The sequence below is a fragment of the Malus domestica genome, chromosome 16 (assembly GCF_042453785.1).
Source record: "Malus domestica chromosome 16, GDT2T_hap1".
In the NCBI taxonomy this organism is placed as follows: Eukaryota; Viridiplantae; Streptophyta; class Magnoliopsida; order Rosales; family Rosaceae; genus Malus; species Malus domestica.
In genome coordinates this window covers 3,210,770-3,235,865 of record NC_091676.1, presented here as the reverse complement: position 1 = coordinate 3,235,865, position 25,096 = coordinate 3,210,770, and the positions used below count along the sequence as shown (strand labels likewise).

At 36.5% G+C, this 25,096-nt stretch overlaps 4 protein-coding genes across 5 annotated transcripts; 3 read left to right on the top strand and 1 right to left on the bottom strand.

Moving 5' to 3' along the window:
- Nucleotides 1–144: 144 nt before the first annotated feature.
- Nucleotides 145–1,693, top strand: LOC103402726 (AP2/ERF and B3 domain-containing transcription factor RAV1). The gene has a single exon (XM_008341482.4). The coding sequence runs from the start codon at nucleotides 314–316 to the stop codon at nucleotides 1,517–1,519; it is 1,206 nt and encodes a 401-aa protein (XP_008339704.3). The 5' UTR covers nucleotides 145–313; the 3' UTR covers nucleotides 1,520–1,693.
- An 8,703-nt stretch (nucleotides 1,694–10,396) lies between these two features.
- On the top strand, nucleotides 10,397–15,189 carry LOC103402725 (methionine aminopeptidase 1B, chloroplastic). 2 transcript variants are annotated; one of them, XM_008341481.4, is made up of 11 exons: nucleotides 10,397–10,588; nucleotides 10,687–10,768; nucleotides 10,988–11,228; nucleotides 11,725–11,886; nucleotides 11,965–12,006; nucleotides 12,363–12,434; nucleotides 12,632–12,711; nucleotides 12,852–12,949; nucleotides 13,037–13,084; nucleotides 13,320–13,469; nucleotides 14,846–15,189. In XM_008341481.4, exons 1-10 carry the CDS (start codon nucleotides 10,462–10,464, stop codon nucleotides 13,463–13,465), a joined length of 1,098 nt encoding a protein of 365 aa, XP_008339703.3. In that variant the 5' UTR covers nucleotides 10,397–10,461; the 3' UTR covers nucleotides 13,466–13,469; nucleotides 14,846–15,189. The 2 variants fall into 2 exon arrangements, with proteins under 2 accessions (XP_008339703.3, XP_008339702.3); XM_008341480.4 differs by lacking the exon at nucleotides 14,846–15,189 and having other exon boundaries at nucleotides 13,320–13,596.
- A 279-nt stretch (nucleotides 15,190–15,468) lies between these two features.
- LOC103402724 (allene oxide cyclase, chloroplastic) lies at nucleotides 15,469–17,242 on the top strand. The gene is made up of 2 exons (XM_008341479.4): nucleotides 15,469–16,119; nucleotides 16,511–17,242. Exons 1-2 carry the CDS (start codon nucleotides 15,882–15,884, stop codon nucleotides 17,032–17,034), a joined length of 762 nt encoding a protein of 253 aa, XP_008339701.3. The 5' UTR covers nucleotides 15,469–15,881; the 3' UTR covers nucleotides 17,035–17,242.
- A 5,060-nt stretch (nucleotides 17,243–22,302) lies between these two features.
- Nucleotides 22,303–24,001, bottom strand: LOC103402723 (zinc finger protein WIP6-like). Its single transcript, XM_008341478.4, has 2 exons — nucleotides 23,502–24,001; nucleotides 22,303–22,982 (listed from the first exon to the last, which is right to left on the bottom strand). Exons 1-2 carry the CDS (start codon nucleotides 23,916–23,918, stop codon nucleotides 22,524–22,526), a joined length of 876 nt encoding a protein of 291 aa, XP_008339700.3. The 5' UTR covers nucleotides 23,919–24,001; the 3' UTR covers nucleotides 22,303–22,523.
- Nucleotides 24,002–25,096: the final 1,095 nt, after the last annotated feature.

The window sequence follows — 25,096 nt, the reverse complement described above, 5'->3', positions numbered from 1 at the left end:
TACTCTCTATTTCTCTCTCTCACTCACACACAATGAACCTTCTTCGCTCTTTACCATCCCAATCCTTCGGGTTGACCCACCACACCCACGTCCCCACATCCCCATATTCCCCCTCCTATATATATCTAACCTTCAAACAATAACATTTCATCAAATCCTCCCTCCCTCTCCCTCTCCCTCTCCCTCTCCCTCTCTCTCTCTCTCTCTCTCTCTGTGTTTAAAGCACCTTCTTATCTGTCATTCTCTCTCTCCGTCTCTCTGTCTCCTCTCCACCTTCGAACACACAACATACATAATCAACGAAACAAGAACAATGGATGGAATAAGTAGCACAGAAGAGAGCACAACCAGTGACTCCATATCCGTTTCGCCACCCCATCATATTGTTACACGTGTGGAGCCACTTGCCAAGTCAGCGCCCCAAGTGGACAGCCTCTGCCGCGTCGGCAGCGGGGCCAGCAGCGTGATTCTCGACTCCGACCTCAGCAGCGGCGGCGGCACCGGTGGCGTCGAGGCCGAGTCCCGGAAGCTCCCTTCCTCCAAGTACAAAGGCGTGGTCCCACAGCCCAACGGCCGTTGGGGGGCCCAGATTTACGAGAAGCACCAGCGCGTCTGGCTGGGCACCTTCAACGAAGAGGACGAGGCCGCTACGGCCTACGACGTTGCTGCACAGCGCTTCCGCGGCCGCGACGCTGTCACCAACTTTAAGCCCTCCTCTGACGACGAAGAAAACGACGTCGTCGAGGCCGCGTTTCTGAGCTCCCACTCCAAGTCTGAAATCGTCGACATGCTGCGAAAGCACACGTACAATGACGAACTGGAACAGAGCAAGCGCAACTACTTCTCTTACGGGAAGCGGGGCCGGTCCAACGGGCCGCTGGGCTTGTTCGGGACGGACAACAGTCGCGTCCAGAAAGCGCGTGAGCAGCTGTTCGAGAAAGCCGTGACCCCCAGCGATGTCGGGAAGCTGAACCGCCTCGTGATCCCGAAGCAGCACGCCGAAAAGCACTTTCCGTTGCAAAGCGGAAGCACTGCAACCATAACGGTAAGTGCATCTTCCGCTTGCAAAGGAGTGCTTTTGAATTTTGAGGATGTCGGGGGAAAAGTGTGGAGGTTTCGATACTCTTACTGGAACAGCAGTCAAAGCTACGTGTTGACCAAAGGATGGAGCCGGTTCGTGAAGGAGAAGAATCTGAAGGCCGGGGACATTGTGAGCTTTCAGAGGTCAACCGGACCGGACAAACATCTGTATATTGATTGGAAGACCAGGATGAGTGTGTATAATAACAGTAATGGGTCGAACCCGGTTCAAGGTCAGCTTGCACCGGTTCAGATGGTTCGGCTATTTGGGGTCAACATATTCAAAATACCTGGGAGTAGCGGGGCTGGCCCAGTGGATGCTGCAGCTGCCGCTGCTATTGGCGGCGGTTGCAATAATAATATCGGCAAAAGAATGAGAGAGATGGAGTTTTTGAAATTAGAGTTTAGCAAGAAGCCTAGGATCATCGGAGCTTTGTAGCATTTTTAAAATTTTTCTTTGTTTTTTTTAGCATTCTGTGAAGCTGCAAGAAAGGTGAAATGTATATTAGATGACAAAAAGAAAAAAGCTGAGCTGAAGAAAGCAAAGCTTTTGAAATTAGGTGCAACAAATTAATTTGAAAAAAAAAGAAGAAAAAATTAGTTTGAATCTTCATTGGATAACTGTCAATTTTGTTGTTGTTGTTTCTCTTGTTGGCTAAGGCAAGTGCTTGTTGGGTGTTTTTGTGGCTTCTATCTGATTGGTGGATTGCTTCCTTAAAATATCTCTCTAATGTTTGATTTGTCAAGAGAGGGTAATGTTTGATTTGTCAAGAGAAATTTTTCTTATGAGAAATTTTTCAGTATACTCGAACGAGAAATATACAATTAGAGAAAAATTTGAAAAAAAAATTATTCTTCAAATATACTATTTGGCTTCAATTGGCCAATAAGATTCAACCATTCATTGCTTCTTTTCACACTTTTTTGGCACCTTAATCGATGCACTATATATGTCTCTAATAATTATTATCTTTTTCTAAAGTGAACAAGTGGAAATAAATATAATGAGTATAACTAGCCACACAGAGAGGATGCTAATTATGAGCCGTATGGGTAGTTAATAATTGATTATATGGAATGGATCAAACTAGTAGTGATACAAAGGATGTACTCGAGGATTGGAAAAAAAATACCAGGAAAAATCGAACTTCATAATCTCGAACCGTTCAGTAATTGAAATCAAAATTTATCAAAAATTTCGGTATCCGGTTTTTATGAAGGATTTGTTCGATAAAATTGAACCGAACCAAAATATTTTTTTAAATAAACGAATTAATATTAATCGTTGGACATTCGTTGAGATAAAATCTCATCCCTCCGTTTAAAATCAACTCTCTCTTAGCTCTTCACTATTTTTTCTCCTTCTCGCCCCAGGCACCACAAATTAGTCACCACCACCAAGATTCCTCCTACCACCCCCCTATCGCCGCCGCCACCACTGCATTTTAGCCACCAACAATTATTCCTTCCTCCCATCTTAGTATTCAAAAATCTCTTTATAATTCTCATCAAATAACCCACTTGCAGATTGAGTCTCTCTCCAAACAAGCCACCACCACATCCCCACGACCTCCATCTCCATCTCCCTCTCTCGCACCATGACCTCCAAGCCACCACAACACTATGATCTGCTCTTCGACATAGACCATGCCACCGATGTGTCCCTTGCCTTAAACGGCCATCGGTATCAGTATCGGTTTTGAAAACTTAGGTTTGGTAGTCGGTACATGTGTTTCGTTTGCTACAATATAGCCTAAAGGTTGCGAGCTGTAACATAGAGGATATTAAGCTTTGTTACTTGCAAGTTTACTCTCAACACTGCCTTAGCATATGAAGCAACTAATCTCTCCATAAGAATCTAAGATGACAAAATAATTGTGGTGGGGTACGTACAAAAGCTGGAGAGGGATACGTACAAAAACTGGAGATCTTGTACTTCACTTGATCATTCAGCGCCGCATGTGAAGAGACGTGCTGATATTAGCACAAAATTATCGATATTTCCGTCTAAATATCTTGAAAATGAAAGATTGATATGGAAAGGGGGTTTTTAAATGCAAACTTCATCCTATATCGGCGAGATATAAAAAGATTGATAAATATCGATGAGATGCCGCTTTACTACATAAATTTTGTCATAACCCATTGCAAATTTTGAACTTTTGAATTTTTTTTGAGAAATTTTTCTTTAATTTCAACTAAATCTAAATGAGTTGATATACCCAACCTCATTGCAAATTTCCATAAAGGCAACCAATATCAATATCAAAACATCTATTGATATTTCCATAAATTTACATATCGATATATTGATATTTCCATAAGTTTACATAACGATATTTTAGACACTGCTTAAAATTTTCATTCCATAATAAGTTTTTGCAATTATATATCTCTTTAATCCGAACTCCTTATCCAAGTATACCGTACGACATCATCGTCGATCGTCCGTCATGGCAATAAGAAAATATCAATCAGTGGTGCAGTCATCATTAAACGTAAAGAAATATCACATGCACACTTTGAAAGTTAACAGTTCTATTATACATAGCCAATTTATGTATACTCATGAGTACGGGGATAAGTTTTTGAGTGCTGAAGATACAAGTTAAGTTACGTGATGTTCTGTTTCACATGTTATAATAACAACATACAACATTGTTGATATGTTTCAATTTTAAGATGTGTTAATTCAATAAATTAATTCTATGTATTATAATTTAAGTAGAAAGATAATGTCACATAATAGTATGATTCGTTTTGTAGAATCACATAAGATTATGTTTTCTTGATAATTAATATTTGACGAGTTCAAATGCCAAAGCATTTGTATTTTAGATAGTATTAAGAGAGAATGTTGACTTAAATCTCCATATAACCAATTATTTTAATTCCGTATTTAGCTTTTAAGCAATAACATTACTTCCCTGCTTGCATAGTAACATGTCTTAGACTTTTCGTTAATACTTTCTGTGGTTCGTGTAACTTCCATAAAGATGTGATTATGTGAAGGAATATACAATGCCATGATTGATTATATATATCACGATTGAGATCCTTCTGGATTAATTAATTAGTTTTGTTAACTTGGGAAATTCCTCAGAAGAACAGTACGCTAGCTTAAAGGAAGGACATTCTGTCACATCCCGGGCTCGTTCCACCACCGTAGCACGATATTGTCCGCTTTGAGCTTACCATTCCCTCACGGTTTTGTTTTTGGGAACTTACGAGCAACTTCCCAATGGGTCACCCATCCTGAGAGTGCTCTGGCCTCCTTCTCGTTAACTTCAGAGTTCCTAAGGAACCCGAAGCCAGTGAGCTCCAAAAATGTCTCGTGCTAGGTAGGGATGAGAATATACATTTAAGGATCACTCCCTTGGGCGATGTGGGATGTTACAATTCACCCCCCTTAGGGGCCCGACGTCCTCGTAGGCACACTTCCGACCAGGGATTGGCTCTGATACCATTTTGTCATATCTCGGTCCGGGTCCACCACATGTCGGGCCCGTTCCACCATCGTAGCACAATATTGTCCGCTTTGGGCTTACCATTCCCTCACGGTTTTATTTTTGGGAACTCACGAGCAACTTCACAGTGGGTCACCCATCTTAACAAATGATATCAGAGCCAATCCCTGGCCGAAAGTGTGCTAACGAGGACGTCGGGCCCCTAATGGGGGTGGATTGTAACATCCCAGATTGCCCAAGGGAGTGATCCTTAAATGTATATTCTCATCCCTACCTAGCACGAGGCCTTTTGGGAGCTCATTGGCTTCGGGTTCCGTAGGAACTCCAAAGTTAAGCAAGAAGAAAGTCAGAGCACTCACTCCCAGGATAGGTGATCCACTGGGAAGTTGCTCTCGTGAGTTCCCATAAACAAAACCGTGAGGGAATGGTAAGCCCAAAGTGGACAATATCGTGCTACGGTGGTGGAGCAAGCCCGGGATGTGGTGGACCCGAGCCAGGATGTGACACATTCAATCCAGAAAGTCTTCAATCTATAAAAATATGTGGGTTATCTAGAGAAGACTTTTGATCAATGAAAATCAATTTACTTCCAATAATATCTATGATAGATTTGAGTATCATCATGGAGGGCTTGGACTCATTTTTAAAAAAGAAAAACTAATAAAAAAATTTGAAAACTTTGAATTTTAACAATAAGAACAAAATAAAGGGTAAAGTAAATAGTATACTGATTGACATTTTAGTATAAAAATGTAATTTTTCGTTAAAATAAACAGTACCAGAAGTTTTTCGTTAAAATTTTTTTTTTTAATTCTATTATTCCTCTTCCCCCACAGATGATAAATAGCAACAGCCTGACAAGTCTTCTTTATCAAGTTACAGAGGTGTTTTTCCACGCCATTAAGAAGAAACTCATCCACTGAAATAATGCCAAAGCAAGCCTAAACCCAATCTCCCCACACTTCCCCTCCAACGACTCCAAATTCCACAATCGTAAGGACAATTAAAAAAAAAAAAAACTAATGAAAATGGTTTGAAAACTTTGAGTTTTAATGATAAACACAAAATAAAAAGTAAAATGAATACCATAAATAATTTTTTTGTGTAAAAATATAATTTTTCGTTAAAATAAACAGTATCATAAACTTTTCGTTAAAATTTTCTAAAAAAAAACAGATGTTCCACTCATTCATTATCTGACAATCAAATAACACATCTAACATCAAAAATTGAACATAGGACTGAAGTCTATCTTTAATAGCCATTTGACGTTTGATAGCTAACCACAAAATAAAAGTCGTCGTAGGAATATTCTAACCATACTAAACAATCTTATGTCACGTAATAGTATGTTTCGTTTTGTAGAATCACATAAGATTATGTTTTATTCATAATTAACTAGCATATGGGCATACACAAAATGTGTGAGAAAATTATATATTTTTGTTTTTGAACTAGAAGGAGAGAGGAAGAGAGTTATAGAGAATGTGGAAGTGAGAAGTTTTTATTTTTATTTTTATTTTTATTTATTTTTATATTTTTTAATTAGATATATGTTAGGATTACATGTATGTGAGGCTTTGAAAATAAAAAAAACAAAATTTGACTGTGTGAAATTACATTTCTACCCCATATTTCTTATTCATGTTATATTTTAATTAGATGATTAAACTGGTAATTTCATATGATTTTGGTTGACAATGAATGTTTTATTAATTAGTAGAAATATTTGACGAGTTCAAATGACAAAGCATTTGTATTTTAGATGGTAATAAGCGAGAATGTTGACTTAAATCTCCATATAACCAATTATTTTAATTCCGCACTTAGATTTTAAGCAATAACATTACTTCCCTGCTTGTATAGTTACATGTCTTAGACTTTTAGTTAATCCTTTCTGTGGTTTGTCGTAACTTCTATAAAGATGTGATTATGTGAAGGAACATACCATGCCATGATTGATAATATATATCACGATTGAGATCCTTCTGGTTAATTAATTAGTTTTGTTAACTTTGGAAATTCCTCAGAAGAACAGTACGCTAGCTTAAAGGAAGGACATTTAATCCAGAAAGTCTTCAATCCATAAAAATATGTAGTTTATCTAGAGAAAACTTTTGGTCCATGAAAATCAATTTACTTCTAATAATATCTATATGATAGATTTGAGGATCATCATATGAGGGCTTGGACTCGTTTTTGAAAATTATATTATTCCTCTCCTTCCACAGATGGTAAACAACAACAGCCTGATAAGTCTTCTTTGTCAAGTTACAGAGATGTTTTTCACGCCATTAAGAAGAAACTCATCCAATGAAATCATGCCAAAGGAAGCCCCCTCAAACTACTCCAAATTCCACAATCGTAAGGACAATAAAAAAAGGAGTTTTAACGAAACATTCCAAGTACTGTTCATCTTTAACGAAAAACCACATTTTTACCTTTTCTATTACTATTCACTTACACTTTTATTTGTCATTTTTCATTTTTCATTAAAACTAATTTTTTTTAGAACTTTTCGTTAATTTTCCTTATAAAAAATGTGTTCCACTCATTCATTATCTGACAAGCAAAGTACACATCTAACATCAAAAATTGAATATAAGACTGAAGTCTATCTTTAATAGCCATTTGACGTTTGATAGCTAACCACAAAATAAAAGTCGTCGTAGGAATATTCTAACCATACCAAACAATCTTATGCCAAAAAACAATAGGCTTGGAAACCCGAAATTAATAGTCCAATATCACAATCTGGCCACATTTTTTATTTTATTTTATATATTATGGGTGCAATTCAATATTTTATGATAATATTCTCATTCTAGAAAACGTATCAAATGGTATGCTCCATCACTTTCTAAAAGAAGAGTGATATTTTCGTAGTCCAATTTAAACTACGCAGCTTCTAAATAATCTTTAGACCATGAGACTGAGAGACTATGACACTATGAAACTAAGGGGACGAAGGATTCTTATACACGCTTGCTTGTATCCGTTCATAGACTATGAAATGAATACAGGATTCGTGAATTGTGTGTGCGTGTCACATGAGCAATTGTACTTTTTTATGCACTTATCAAAAGTGAACTCATAGCGTGTTTAATGTGACCCCAACATGAGGTGATAATGAATTCTCACATTCATAACTTAAATCTTAATACAGTCAATCACTTTAACGCTCTGCTTAATTTGTAAGTAATAACATTACTTCCTATCATGCGTAGTCTTGGACTCTTAGTTAAAATGTACTTTATGGGGTTCCTCCTAACTTCGATGAAGATGTGATCATGTGAAGAAATATACAATACCATGATTGATATTATCACGATTGAGATCCTTCTAGATTAAATGATTAGTTTTGTTTATATTAGAATTAATAGCCCAACGTCCTAATCTGCCCACTTTTTTTTTTCTTTCTTTTTTGATTTTATGGGTGGAATTCAATTTTTGATGATCATATTTTCCTTCTAGAAGACGTAGTAAACGGTATGTTCCATCACTGTCGAAAAGAATAAGAGTGACATTTTCATGGTCCAATTTAACCTATATGCAGCTTCTACATCATCTTCAGACAGTGAGCCCGAGAGACTCCGCACTATGAGACTATGAGACTACGAGACTGAGTCTGAGGGACGAAAGATTCTTACACACGGTTGCCTGTATGTGATATTTTCTCACAAAAGTAGGTGTGTTAATAGATTATGAACAGGGAATTCATGCTTTGTTTGCGTGTCGCATGGGCTACGTGGTCTGCAGATAGCTCGATTTTCTCAGAATTAATCCATCTATGATGTGCGTGGTACTAATGATATAGTGATCTTGACAAATTCCTCTCCTTTAATCCATGTTATTTTCAAAGAGGATACTTTGGATGCGGTACATAATCCTTAATATTATTTGACTAAAACCTGGTATTCAAAGTTTGATCAAAGTCCCTTGACTTTGTACATCTCATTATATTACAATTAATATTTATATTTTTATAGTTTTGACATTAATTGTTTGATATTTTATGAGATTTGTAATCCTATAAATTTAAAATTCTCCATTATAATACTATTAGAAACAGTTACAATACAAAAATATTCAAACATTTTGATTGAATAAATGGATAAAAACTATGTAAAAATAAGAAATAATAAATGGAAAAATAATGTATACATAAGGTTAAAAAAAATTGGTACATTTCACATATAACTACATTATAAATAAATTAGGGTACAGATAAAAGATTAAAAAATTATGAGTACAAATGAATTTTTAAAAAATATAGGCGCTAAAAGAAATTAATACATGGGTACAAAATAAAACTAAAAAGAAAATACTACAAATTTTAAAAAAATGTTGCAAATTAAAAGTGGGTACAAACTCAACATATAAATATATGATTCAAAGTTTAGGCATAAAACATAAATATACCATATGTAATTTTTCTATCATGGATTAAATATACAATGTCACGTGACGGTATATACATGGGTACAAACACAAATAAAACTTTAAAAAATATGGGCACAAAAAGAAACTAATAAATGGGTACAAATTAAAAATGAAAAGAAAATTGGTACAAATTAAAAATAGGTACAAACTAAAAATAAAAATATATGATAAAAATTTTAGCCATAAATATAAATATACTAATTTTAACATTTTTAACACTAAAGGAATATATTTATAAATAAAAATATTTTATTATTCAAATAATTAATGATGTTATTAATACCCAAGGACCTTGATCAAAAATTGAAAATGAATATGATTTTAATCAATAAAGTAGAAAAAAAAGATGTGAGCCTAATTTAACGTGAGTATTCTCTGTCAGCATATTTTGGCATGACATACAGATATTTGACATCTTCCAGATGATTTTTGTGGAGATAATAATTGAGGTTGTGGCCATGGCCTGTGCATTTTTTGACTAAGTGCAGTTGGTGTCGGCAATCCTAATCCAAAATCCAAAATCCAAAATCCAAAATTTTCTTCCCGCACGTCGGTCCTAAAATTCTTGGTTTTTGGCTGTGTTTCCTTTAAATTTCTCCTCCTGTCAATCAACTTTATATGCCAGTTGCCATTGCCTGGTCTATCCTTCCATATGAATGCGTTTTCTTCAAATTTAGATTCCTTTAGGGTGGGCATGCTAGTAGTACATAAATTGGTGAATCGGATCGAACCGAAACAAAACAAAAAAAGAGAAATTTGATTTAACTAAAAAAGTATGTAGAATCGACTTTGAAAATTGAACCAAAAAAAATGTATTTCACACTAAACGATAAAGATTTATAAAGAATATATATACAGAAAGAGCAGTGTTTGAAATATCGAAGTAGGTGAAAATATTGATTGATTTCGATGGAAAATATAAAAATTTGTAATGGAATGGGTATATCAATTCATTCAGATGTAGTCGAATTTAGAGAAAAATTTCTTAAGAATAATTCAATGTTCGAAATCATCAATGAGTTCCCGGCAAAATTTTTGTATTGAATCAGTAAATATCATTGATATTCATGCATAAGAAACGCACAGAAAGTAAAAGTTGAAATGATCTCAATACTTATGTTCTAATAAACGAGAAAAATTCAAAAATAAAAATAATTTCAATTTTTATGTAGCAAATAAAATGCCATTGTAGTATAATCTTTTGCATTTGCAGCGTCAAATTTAAGTTGGACCCCAATTTCACGGAAGGCCCAAAAAGCAGTGTTGGGTGATCTGCAAAATGAGATCCATAAAGAAAGGCCCAAATTTCAAGAAACTTTTGTCATAACAACCCCAGCATGGTCGAGGCCCAATAATACTGAAAAAGCCCATTCTTCATAACCAACCCGAAACGCCCCTAATTCTATCATCCACTCTCTCCCCCTTTTCCCTCTTCCTCTGTCTGCACGAGCAAAAGAGTTACAGAGAGAAAATGGCAGTCGCCGGCGGTCTGCAACTCTCAGCTCCCTCTCATGGCGGCCAAGGCCACGTCTTACTAAGTTCAACGAAGTCAACTATCTTCGCCGGGGCCCCACTCAGCTTCTCATTCTCCACCTCTGGTCTGGTCTCTCTTCTTTTCCTCCGCGAATGTTCCTCGTAATCTTTTGGTTTAGCTGCGTTTTTTTTTTGTATGTCCTTATATGTTCTGAATGTTCAGGAAAAGAATCGTTTTCTCGGAAAAACCTCGTTGTGTTTGCTCGGAAACTGTCGGGGTTGGAGGAGGCCATGAGAATCAAAAGGTACGCGCCGCTTCCGTTTGTTCCAACCATGTCTTACAATATGTTCAAACCTCGGATTCATCAAATTAAGCTTTATCTTCTTCTATTTGGTGTTACAATTTCGGAATTTCGAAAATAAAGTAGAAATGTGACAATAATTTGACATATATTTGGTATAGAAAGATATATGAAAATTCCTTTCAATTCACTCGGTTAAGTTGATAATCTAGTAATATGTAGAGAGCGTGAGAGTCGGCAGCTTGCGCCAAAGGTCGGAAGAAGGCCGCCATTGAGGCGTGGAAGGGTATCACCGCAACTTCCTGTTCCCGATCACATTCCAAGGCCTCCTTATGTTGGGTCATCTTTGTTGCCAGAAATTGCCAGTGAACGTCAAGTTCCTGGTTCTGAGGGCATTGATGATATGCGAGCTGCGTGCGAGCTTGCTGCTCGCGTCTTAGAGTCTGCGGGAAAGTTGGTTAAGGTAAAGCTTGTCACCGTCTACTAGTTGGTGTTAAATTGTTTTAGTTGCTCTCTTTCTGCATAGGATATTTGAAACTCATATTATTTGCGTCCAAGGTTTGTATATGTATGGTCGGTGGTTCCAAACTATCGCTTGCAAAATTCATTCGACAGATTGAGAGTTCCACGGATTTTAAGTTTTAATTGACTTCCGAAGTTACTAAGTCCAACTCGATGTAAGTCTAGAACCATGCATGTCTCTGTTTTAGATTTTGGTTTTTAGCAAAGTTTGGCTTTCCGCTATCTGAATTTGGGTTTGCAGTTTCATTTTCGTTTTTGGAACTTGAAGTTTCAGCCTTTTTTTTCTTATAAAAACTAGCAAGTAAATGTGTACTTACATTCTTTAATGTCTTGTCTTACTCCTTTGGTACAACTTCTGTTTCTTGCAATTGGCTTTTTAATCTTATGCATCCGGAGTTTTGGGTATCCTATATTAACATCTTTTTACATCCTTCCAGCCGTCAATAACAACTAATGAAATTGACAAAGCAGTGCACCAGATGATTATTGATGCTGGTGCCTATCCCTCACCACTTGGCTATGGAGGATTTCCAAAGAGTGTATGCACATCAGTTAATGAGTGCATGTGCCATGGAATTCCTGATTCTCGACAGTTACAGGTTTGAAAGGCTACATTGCACATTGCTCCTTGCATAAATGTGTTCATGTGATACCTCACTAACAGTAATCTATTGCAGAGTGGAGACATTGTCAACATAGATGTGACGGTCTACCTAAATGTATGCTCCTGGTTTTATTACTTTCATCTTATAATCTCATTTGTTTCCTTTCCCTAACCAAATCGGCACCCGGAAATGTTTTATGTCATTCATTTAACTTTGCTTTTATCACAACTTCCTGATTATTTATCTTTCGAGTTCTGCATTTACAAATACTAGTTGTCTACCAGCTATCTGTAGTTTAATGTGTGAATTCCGTAAAATGGTTGGTATTGAAGCTTCATTTCCTTTATTAGATAATGAATGATATGCTGCAATTAGTGGGGTATTTTCATTCATCGAGTGTTTGTTCCATTTCCTAATATTCAATAATGAATGGTCTGATTCATTATATTTCATGCTGTCTTTCATGACAGGGATATCATGGAGACACATCAAAGACCTTTCTTTGTGGGGATGTCAGTGAACGAATCCAACGACTAGTGAAGGTAAACTTTTTCTGCTTGATAGTGTTGCATTCTTATAGTTATTCAGGATTGTTTTGAACATGTAGAAGCATATTTTTATTATTCACGTCCGTCTGAGGTTCGTTTCTGTTTTGGAATATACTACATCTATTCCGTATTAAGCTTTGATTCTGTTCCAGATGTCCAATTCTTGCATTACCAATCTATCTTGGTGGCAGGTAACCGAAGAGTGCTTGGAAAAAGGCATAGCAGTTTGTAAGGACGGTGCTAGCTTCAAGAAAATTGGAAAGAGAATTAGGTTAGCCCCGCCTCGCCTCCTTGTGATATATTTGATAAGAACTTATTCTAGACATCTTTTAGATGTTTTAAGTGTCAATTATAAGCCGAAAAGAATTGCGTATTCTCTTGTTCTTAAGATTTTATTTGGTTCATTTTCAGTGAGCATGCTGAAAAATATGGTTATGGCGTTGTGGAGCGCTTTGTTGGGCATGGTGTAGGGACTGTATTTCATTCCGAACCATTGATATTACATCACCGTAAGTGACTACTCGATATTAAACCTTCGTTACTATCTTTACCCCCGAGACATGAATTGCTTATAACTGTTGTGTATTTTTTGACAGGTAACGACCAGTCTGGTTCCATGGTTGAAGGTCAAACATTTACCATTGGTGAGTGCAGTACTTTCCGTACTCAGAAATCAATATACCTGCAACTTTATCTTCTTCAAGTTTATAAATTTGATGGCGAAAAATGCACAAATTTTACTGAAACGACGCGGTATATATAGGGTAGGATGATGCGGGTGTCTCGTGCCCATAACAATTTAGATCCTAAGTGTGAGCATGGGACGGTAGGATTCTGATCTATGATCCATGTCACAAATTGATTTCTCTTTTGGTGCAGAACCCATCCTTACAATGGGAAGCATCGAGTGCAAAACATGGCCGGACAATTGGACGACTCTGGCCGCGGACGGTGGCCCGGCTGCTCAGTTTGAACATACCATTCTGATTACTAGAACCGGTGCTGAAATTTTGACAACATGTTAACATGGTATCATTCCTGTTCTTTCTCAAATGCTTAATAATTAATGTATATCAGAAGGAGAAAGCAGCTTTCGTTCATTCTTTTTTTAGGTTAAAATTGTAAATAATTAAAAGAAAATGAAAATATTATGATAGCTTGGAAAGTCTCATAAAAATAGTTAGCATATTTTATTCTGCGTTTACAAGCCTCGTGGTGGTCATGAAATAAAAAGCAATTTTTCAAGACAACTCTTCAAGTAGCATTATTCTATGAGTTGAGACTTTCTCTAAGGGGTGTATTCAATTGGGATTTTAATTCTTTTAATGAATCTAGGGGGTATTCAATCAGGATTTTAAGTAATTCTTTGAAATTCAAGGTGTATTCAACTAGAATTTTAAGATAGTTTATCAAAATCCTTAGAAATCTGGGTGTATACAATTAGGATTTTAAAGAAGTTTATAATATTTCAGGTGTATTCAATTAGAAATTGATTTTAAAGAATTTGAGAAATTTGAGGAATTAGAAGGGATTGGAGAGATTTCGTAGTGTATGTTAAGTATTCACAAATCTCACCTCTTCTTATGAAATTTCGAGGGAATTGAATCAAAATTTTAAATGGAATCTCTACAAATCAATTAAACTCTAAAAAAATCCATGAATTTATAAATCCATTAAAGTTTCTCAAATTTTCAATTGAATACATCCCCTAAATTTTTGTGTCCGGAATCTAAGAACCAAAGACTCGGATCGTTAAAGAGAGAGATCCACACCCTTTATTTATGTGAGGTAGACACAAAATTGAGTAGTTTGGATCTTTAAATCTGTCGGCACCGGACAAATCCGGAGAGGAACTTTATTCTTATTCTATGAAGTGTGACATATAAGAAGCTCATGAGATTTTGACCCACTTTCTAAACAATTCCATTTTTTAAAGCACGAAGCAACTTACAGATAAGATTCTTGATGGATTTTTAAATCATAAATATCGAAATGCAATCAAGAAATCACATCATTCGAAAAATAAGCCAACTGTACATAAAAATGACGTAAATTTGTAATAATGTCTCAATTATTTGTTTTTGTGTAAATATGATGAAATGCGATAAATGAAACGGAAAATAATCATCTCTGGATCCCTTCCATCAAATCCACTAAATTCATCAATCTGGGTTTTTTAAATTTGATCTAACGATGAAAATTATTATAACTTTTAAAGGAGGTTTTTGTTTTTCGTCGTTGGATCAAATTTTAAAGACCTGAATTTATGAATTTGGTGGAAGGGAAAGGATCCCTTTCCAAAAGAAACTTGTCTTAATAAATGACAAGTGTCCTGAATGTTCTCATGAAGTCTAATTGATTTGGTAAATGTCGTTTTTTTTCCTTTACCAAATTATTCAATGCAGGAAAAAGTTCGTGGTCCGGCTGCTGGATAGAAAACAGCAACATTGTACCGGAATACAGAAACACAGCCCAAAAACTACCGACCCTTGTCAACACGTGTTTTCAGGACATAAGAATTTTCCCATCCGAGGTCAGGCAGCCGGTCAAACCCTGGAAAGTCTTGTGTTTGACCAGCCGGAAATGCAAAATATGCAACTGGTTATGGAACCGTAAAATGCAAAGTTTAGAAATAGTTTTGCTTACACTACATTAATTGTCATCATAAACGAAGGCAGAGATCTGTATGATTAAGGTATCTTCAAATAACAAAGTGATAAAAAATATCCCTTAACGCGATTCTTCATAACTTTTATGGTCAAAAATGTTCTTTCAATGTTGGCAGTAGCAACTAGAAAAGTTCATGCTAATGTCACAAGCAAGCAAACTAACGATACACCTTACTAATATCACAAGCAAGTACATTTTTTTCTGCAAAAAAAAAAAAAAAAAAAAAAAACAGTGGTGGCATCGGCCCTAAGGTGGTTCCGTCCTTGACCGTCATTAGATACAAATTAAATTTTAAAATTTATGTCGTGTATAAATTAAATCCCACCCTTAAACGACAATCAATATAGAAAGTCTTTGCATGTATCGTGACATGAAAGTCTTTAACCAAAAATTTTCTTCATGTTTGATGTGTTAGGGTTTAAAGAGACTTAAGGTTTGGAGTCCGTCCAAAGAAAAGTCGTAGGTTTTAGCTCAAGGAAACTGAGTTATTGTTGGACTGCAACAAAATCTGTATCCCCGACCAAAAAATGCATGTGGGAAACGCTTCTCTAAAATAACCTGCCGGCCACTTTCCACCGTCTTCCACTTTTCACACAGAAAAGAAGCCCACGTGTTCAACGCCATACATAAATTTATACAAATAAAGCCTTCATATTATATATATATCTCCCCCATCATCTCCCTATTTATTTCCCACTACCACTACTTTCCCAATTACCTTCCGATCCACCTTCCTCCTTCCGAGACTGAGATTTCATCTCCTCTGCATCCATGGCGTCTGCAAGTTCTCTCAGAGCGATCTCGTCTCTCCATTTCTCCAACTCCATCAGGTCTCCTCCTTCATCTTCTCGAGCTCAGAGACTGTTGGGCTTCAATCTCTCACACTCCTTCCCGACCCTTAAATCCTCATCAACCAATCAAGTCCTCCCAACCTCCAGCAACTTCACCACCTCAGCTTTCTTCTGCAAGAACAAGAAGGAACCAGCTGATTCTGATTCTCCACGACCTAGTAAGCACTTTTTCTATCAGCCGTTTTCTGATCATGCCCTTTTACATAATTTGTCATGTGTTTATGTGTAATTAGTTTTGGTCAACTCTAATTTAGTCATCGTTTGAGACTGCTTTTTGGTTAAAAGCGTTTTATGACAACCAGAAGCGATTCGGGCTGGCTTGTTCGGAGTTTGGGAAGTGCTAAACCTAAATGTGCTTTGATTCCGTTTGCGGAAAAAAATCATAAGTGTTTTTTGGTTAAATGCTTCCTCGGAAAGCATTTCCAAATCCTTTTCTAAGAAATACTTGGATTTTTAATAAAAACTTCACCTGCTTTTAATTAAAGCACTTCTATCAGAAGTGATTTTAAACAGGTTACAGAAAAACTGAAAGAGTTTTCATTTTTTCAGCAAAAGTTCAAGAACTGCATGTGTACGAGATCAACGAGAGAGACAGAGGCAGCCCGGCGTACCTAAGACTGAGCCAGAAACAAGTCAACACTCTCGGCGATCTCGTCCCTTTCAGCAACAAGATCTACTCCGGCAACTTGGAAAAACGTCTTGGGATCACAGCAGGCCTGTGCGTTTTGATCCAAAACTTCCCCGAGAAAAAAGGAGACAGGTACGAGGCAATATACAGCTTCTACTTCGGAGACTACGGCCACATTTCAGTCCAGGGAGCTTATCTGACCTACGAAGACACGTATCTGGCCGTGACCGGTGGATCCGGAATCTTCGAGGGAGTGTACGGACAGGTCAAGTTGAAGCAGATAGTGTTTCCCTTCAAGCTGTTTTACACGTTTTACCTGAAGGGGATCAAGGACTTGCCGGTTGAGCTTACCGGTAAGCCTGTCGCTCCGACGCCGAGCGTTGAGCCGTCGGCGGCTGCCAAGGCCACCGAGCCCAGTGCCACCGTCAAAAACTTTACCAACTGATCAATCATGGTGGTAGTGGAATCTTCCAGAAAGGAAGCAGAGGAAGAGTTAGTGGTGGTGGACTTTATGGTGTATCACATTGTCTTACCACTTACCAAACTTTTTTGTACCTTTGTTTTTAACCCTACGGATTGTGTGTTACGATTTGTGATTTTGTATTAGTTTAAAGCACATTCTGATTATGTATTCAGATAATAATCTTCAGATACTTTTTTTATTTTTATTATTTTTATTACATCGATATTTTTACGTTAGAAGAAGAGAGTTCAACTAAGTCATATAATGAAAAACCTAATTTGGTATTAAATACGCCATCAACGAGATTCGAATCTAAGACCTCTCATTTCTAAGTGAAAAAAAAGGAAGGGAGAGTTCAGCTAAACCACATAATTGACAACTTAATTTGGTATCAAATGCGTCATCAACGAGATTAGAATCTAAGACTTCTCACTTCTAAGGTAATACCGAGTGGCCAATGACACCCTTATTTATGTCCTTTAATTATCTTTGATTGCTAAAATTCGAACGGAAAATTTTACAATTTTTTGTAGACTCGCAAAATAAGTGACGAGAATCATCAAGGGATTTGGGAACAAAGAGTTGAACAAATTGATCATCCACAAACCCTCACATAACTGGGCCAAGTAAGGCTAAGGATCAGGTCCTGGGTTGACCCAGTGGGCTGAATCTAAGCCCAATCCACCTCCTCTCTTTTTTTCATCAAAAAGGTAAAAAACTATTGAATTTACTAAACGTTGCAATTCAAGAAGTCGCATTTTGTATTCATTTTCTTGATGGGACAATCACATGCTTCTCACATGGTGGAATATTTTAGTCCTTATAAGGTGGGTCAGTCTCAACTCTTCTCCGCTCAATGTGCTATTAATCCATGCTCATGTGACTGCTCCATACAGGAAATAACTAAAAGTGGGGCTTATCAATTTGTTTATTACTTAAGATTGATGATTAAGAAATTATAGCCATGGATGAGATATTTATTTACAGTAAAAATTTGTGATCACAAATAGGTGAATAGCAAGGTGCACATAATGTCTGAGTAAATTGTAGCAATAGTTCATCAACTTTAGTTAAATTGGAGTAATGATCCCTCGACTAAAAATTCATTACTATTGGTCCCTCAACTTATCAAAATGTGTAGCTATAGTCATTTTCATCAATTTCGTCAAAATTTTGTCAAAATAAATTATGTTGAAATAACCATTTATAAAATTAAGGTCCCTTAACTCATCAAAGTGTGTAATTATGGTCATTTTTATCAACTACGTAAATTTTTTTATCAAAACGAGTTATGTTTGAATGTCATTGCTACAATTGGGTTAAAGTTAAAGGACCATTTCTCCAATTTAATTAAATTTGAGGTACCAATGGTAATGGATTTTTAGTTAAGGGACCATAGCTGCACGTTTTGATGAGTTGATTGACCAATGGTAATGGATTTTTAGTTGAGGGATCCTTGCTCCAATTGAGTTAAAATTAAGGGACTATAGCTACAATTTACTCCATAATGTCTACCTACTTATTATTTTTGACTTTTAAGTATTGCAAATGCTATACTTGCCACATATATGAACTATCATTTGTACCATCTCTAATAAAGGTTGCGCTTACAAACACATGTGAGTCATGCTAACAATCTCTTCAAACGATGTTACAAAATGTGGTAAGAGTAGCATTTTTCATTGTTTTATATAAGGATTCAGAATCCTATATTGGTTATGCTAGAGATATCAAATTTTTGGAGCATCTTTTGTAGACCAAATGATGTGGTGGTTGATAGTTAGAGTTATTCTTTAAATCATAAAAAGGTGCCAAGATCAGCCAATATGGCGGCGGATGCTCTTGCGTCGACTGGTCTTACAGAGATGTGTGGTTTAGTGTGGGTCGATAGGCCCCCATCTTCGTTAGTTCATGTACTGATGGTCTCCTGTGTCCTCATTAGTTTAGTTGTGGTGGTGTTTGGGGTGACACTTTTACTTGGTTGAAGTGTCTATTGGTTGTATCCCCTTTCACTGTCGTTTTCTTGGTTGGTCTATCATGGTGCTTGCCCCGTGGTAGGCTTTCTTGTACCTCTTTCGCTTCTTAGCCTTGGAATGTGAATTCTGAGCTTTCAAAGGAAAAATATAAAAATAAAATAAAATAATAAAAGGAACCCAACTAGCCACTTCATTTGGTCTGCAAATGATGGTAAATTTGTTCTCCCTAGCATTACTCTTTCCTTAGTTACTAGGACCATTGAAACTACACGCCAATGGTACCTTGTCAGAGGGGGCGTTGGGGTGTGCAAAAGGTGTTGAAGCAAAAATAGGGGCCCCAAAAATTTTTATCCTCCTATATATTACATATGGATATAAATTTTCTAATAAAAAAATTTTTGACTGAAAAAAAAAATCATCATAATATGATTTTATTTATATTACAATTGATTAAGTGGAGCTTATACTAAATATATTATTTTTTCACTTTTCTTTAGCAATAAAAAAATTGTATATTATTTTCTTCCACTTTTCTTTAGCAATTAAAAACTAATTTGTTTATTACTTTCTTTTACAAACAGAAGTGTATTTCCATACCTCTTTTTCAATCTTTCATGGATGAGCCATAAAGTATAATTTCATGGCAACTGTAAATTATTCAATTAATAAGAATGACATGCTAATCAATTAAGTTTGAATAACGAATATATTGTCTGAAAAATTATTATTTTTTAAATAAAGGAAGACCTTTTTATTAAATTCGCACATGACCTCTAAAATATAGACGACCATGTACCTTGTAAACCATTGATCTTTGAGTACATTCGACCAGTGACTTGCAAAGAGTCTGTACAAATCACATGGATCTAGTACGTTGGGTTTAATGTCCAGTCGCCTTGGCAGATATAATTCAAGTATTCAACTAACAAAAATCAATGAAATTTTAACCTGAAATGGTTCTTATTGCTCAGCATCCGGACGCTCCTATGCTTCTTCTTATTCATGTTTGCATGCGCATCTAATTACATCTGATACATCACAAGCTAGCAAGCTCAGTTCCTCAGCCTGTAATATACACACAGATATATATATACATAGAGTTGTGCTATCCACACACCCCAAATTACTTCTCACACATCCTTATTAATTTTTATCCGTTGATCTTATTCAATTCATCCGATCCGACGGTCAAAAATTAGAAGGGTGTATGAGAAATAAAATGGGGTGTGTGGATATCACACCCCCATATATATACACACACTATCACTTTTTGTACTTGGCCATATGAGAATCCCCATTATTTGCTCCAAAGTACTCAACCAAACCAGTCTTTTTTTGCTTGCCCAGAAAATCTTTTTGAACCAGAACCTGCTGTTTATTACATAAAACAACTGTAACCAGCTGGGAAAATAAACTTTTTTTTTTCTATTGAACAATGCTTGGCTACTAAAAAAATAAATAGGAATTCATATTCAAAACTCATCGTGTTCAAATTAAAGAGTATTGTGCTTATGATCGATCAAAAACGCCTCATATTAATTATAAATCACATTGTAAAGATCATCTTTGCAAAAAAAATAAATTAAAACTAAGGTCGTTTAATCTATTATAGCAAACACATAGATGGTTTGTGATGCTTTTATCAATTTCGCTCGGATGACTTCGATGACTGAACGACCTTAATTTTAATTAATTCTTTTGTAAAGGCGATCCTTGAGTAAAAATCCTACTCATCTTTTGAATAGCACAAGTTTATTTTTAACTTTCAGGCAAGGTAATATCCAGTATTAGTTTACATTTTATATACATAACAATACATGTACAGCAATATATAACCACTAGAAAATTGCCTGAACTGCTGTACAAGTCGTTCGAGTCTTTTAGCTAATAGCAGTATTATGAATATGATGGGGGGCCGCGTTTCCGAAGACGGATATTTGCAGACACAAAACAGACATAAAAAGGTTTAAGAAGAATTAAATAGAGGAATGCTAGACTAAATTTGTAGACTAAATTTTGTAACCTAATGATATGAAAGTTGGTAATTTGATTATTACTTAATCGTTGATAAATGTGCTTATTTTCTATTGATGACACCTCATTTGGTTTGCTAATTTAGTCTACAAATTTAATCTCCCTAACATTACTCAATTAAATATTACGTGCAAGCAATATTAAAAGCAACGAGCAACCGATTGGCTCACACATGGAAAAAAACTGACTGAGATTTTAAGTTTAAATTACTGTATCAATTGCCTCAGATCTAAAACTCATATCTTATTAACATACATTACAAAAGATGTTAATTAAGATCCAGACCAAGCCCCTTAATTTATGTAGAAGAAAATTCAAGAACCAATGGTCAACTGGTCCTTATGTTTTTAACTTTTGTAACCCTAGCATCACGCATACAAGAAATTTTTAATTGTGACAGGAACACGAGTGGTACACCATGTGTTTTTATGCAAGTGGTGGAAAGTTTTAACTTTTAAGTTATTAACCTTTTAACACATATAATTCATCATTTATATTAAAACACATGGAGTACCACCTCATATGACGGTCATACTGAAAAATCTCTCCATGCATACAAGCTGCACACGGACACAAATTATAATTAATTTGATCACAACCTGATTAAATTAACAGTCGCGTGATCCATATGCGGGCTTTGAGTTGCATGGCAGCCGCGCATATATATATTAAATATAAAAGCGAAAAAGGATAGGAAAAAAATTAAGAAAGGATGAAAAGACAAAAGAAAAAAGGGTGATAATTATGAGAGAGTAGTAAGAAAGGAGGGAAAAGGTCCCATTTTATGCATGCAGAAAATTGATAGACAGGGTTAAAGGGCAAAGCTCACACCACAGGAGTCTGAAAATGTTTCGTAGTATCTGTTTGTAGTTGTTCTGAAAAGGAAAAAGGAGAACCCTTGAGTGAAACCCCAAATGCTGCAATTTTTTCAGTGGTCCCAAAAACTTACCCCTCACTGACAACATATCGACGGACTCATTGATCGTTCGATCCAAGTGTTGGCGTATTTTTTTTAGCATTTCTTTTTTCACTAGATGTCTCTCCAAATGTAAAAGCTATGAACAGTAGAATCTGTGACTCCACTGCACTGCACTGCCCTACTCTCTGTGTTCTGTAGTCACTGAATTTACTTGACCACCTTTGCTCTCCCTCTCCCTCTCCCTCCCTCTCTCTCTCAACAAGTATTTTATTTTTTCAAAAAATAATTAAAATAAGTTATCAGAAAAGGTACGTACGTTAATTAAACGATTGAACTGGCACTTCCAAGATTAAATGCATAGAACCTTGGCTTTTCACTGTATTGTTTGTTGTCTTCATCTTCTCACTCCCTCACTCTCTCACAAACAAGCTAGAGACAGTCACAGTCCCATCACTCACTATTAACTAAAACCCTAATTACTTAATTTTACCTAGCTAGCTAACTAATTCAAAAGTTAAACACCAAGTAAGTGTATTAATTAACTAATTAATAACCAAATCATCGTCATTGTTATCGTCCTCCTCGTCATCCACGTGATCTTCTTCTTCAGGCTCAGTACACAGCTCCACACCATAAGGTGCATGTCCATCACCAAACGCACGAACGTGGTCTTTGAGCGATCTCTTGTGCTTGAAATCCGACCCACAAATGCAAAACCAGAGCTTCCCGCAGTTCTTCTCGTGAGTCCTCCAATCGCCTCTCACTGCAAACGGCTTCCCGCACTTGCGGCACCCGAACGGCTTTGTCCCGTGCTTTCTCTTGTAATGTGTCTGCAGTGTCCGGAAGTCCTTGAGCGGCCTTGACCTCGGGTGTTCTATGTTGTTCTTGCACCCCTCTGCGCAGCAATAGCATGGAAGTCTCAGCACTGATGATGCTGGTTTTGTCCCTCTCAAAGACTCAGGTCCCTTCCTGTATTGTGATCCATGACCCCACATATGCATCTACATACAAATAATTAGAGGGTAAACACAAATTAAACAAAATACATATATTAGGGTGAAAATGTTTGATTGATGATTCAACTTTTTTTTTTTTTTTTTGTGATTTTGAAATGCAAGATGACAATTTGTGAGCGGAAATAAACGGCAACAAAATTTCGGGAAAGAAAAAAAAGTGAAATAAACAAATTGTAACACAAGTGTTTGATTTAAAAAAAAAATATATCTGTAAATCAGGGCAATATAGCTATATGATTCCACTCATAATTCGTGATTTTTGGAGTGCTTGATGATGACAATTATGGGTGGAAATAAAGCAAAAATTGAAAAAAAAAAAAGGGAGATATAATCAAATTTTTGTGCAAGTGTTTGACAAAATTGTGTTCCTAGAACACAAAAAATCATGAGGATCGCAGTAGAGAAACCAAAATACTGAAAATATACAAGAGGCAGTGTTAGTATTGAACTACTAGTAGTGGTATAGATTTGTGTGTTATTAATTATGATGATGATGAGTACTACCTGCATGTTGTTGTATCTGTTGAATGTTTTGCTGCAGACAGGGCAAGAGAACTGGGTGGGGCCTACGAGGATTTGTGCAGGGGAGGGAATCCAGTACTGGCCTTCCACAGGACCGCCAATGTGGTTGTGGTTAGGTTTGCTGATGGATGATGAGCTCGGTCTACCGCCTCCACCACTCGGTGGCTCAATGTTAAGAGCCACTGTGATAGTGCCGTCCTCGGGATCAGGATTAGGGTTTGAATAATCATGATAAAAAGTTCGATGGTGATCAGGTTGAGTTAAGGAAGAAGACTGGTTGTGGTAGATGAGGTGGTACTGTTTGGGGACATCCTGTCCAGGAGGACCAAGAGAAAGAAAAATGGAGTCCTCATCCTGAAAATCTTCGTCTATTGTAGTAGTAGTGAAGGGAGTTTGCATGGTGGTGGTGATTTTGTTTATTTGTTTATATGAGAGAGAGAAAGAGAGGGGTGAGATTTTGGGCTTTTGGTGGAGAAGGGAAGTGGGGGCTAGAGAGAGGCAATAAATAAAGAAACCATGTTTATTATGTATATACACTGCCAGAAAATCCAGCTCTGCCGACGAATTTTGAGCCAACAAAATTATCTTGTCGGCAAAAGAACTTTCACCTGACAATTTTTTTGCTTGCTCGGCTAAACCCGCGCCAAGGCTAAAGTTTTGGCGCGGACTTTTTCCGACAACTTAATGTTATAGCCGATGAAATATTTTGTCGGCAAATAAGTTCATAGCCGACAAACTTGCTTTCATTGGTTATGAATTTGGTGGGGTTTTTCCCCTTCTTGAAATTTCCCTTTTTTAGGTCGCACATTATATTAAAATTTAATACTTAATATTAAATCTATTTCAGGCTAGCACTCTTCAAATTCCTAAACCTAAACGATGGAATTCACTATTTCAGGCTCAGGATAATATCAATTTCAAATTAATCAAATTAGTGACATTGCAAGAGGAAGTTAGAGAGACAAAGGTTAAATTTTTGTATGTAGCTGCAACACTTGTCACTGACGTGATGTAGTTTTCCACGTATTATTGGATTATTGGATGAGTGACGTAATTGATATGTCAACTTTCAAAGTATTACAATTTGAGTCCAACTATAGCATTATGCAACGGTGTTACTCGTACATTGAAAAATTGCTAGAGAGAGAGGGGAGTTTGCAAGTTTCACGTGGACTGCACTGGGTTGGATTGGAAAGCAGCAGGGAGGAAATAATATGAGATGAGATGTTTGGGTTTTGGCGTGTTTGGGAATGGAGGAGACAAAAACCGGCAAAGGAGGAGAGCAGTGGTAGTGGCAAAGAACACAAAAACACTACCACTCCATACTTTTTCCCCCATCACTTTTCTCCAAAACCCTAATGGTCGATTCCCGATACCTTAGCTTGGCTCTGTAATTTTCTTCTGCCTCTCTCTCTTTCTCTCTCTGTCCATTTATTTATGCATTATTCATCTTCTGCCCTTATATAATCTCTCTCTTTCTCTCTCAGTCCAAAAGTAGAGAGAGTTAAAAAGATAAATATATGGAAATGCACACATATATTGGCATACAGTATGCAAACATGGAGAACTGTAGACTG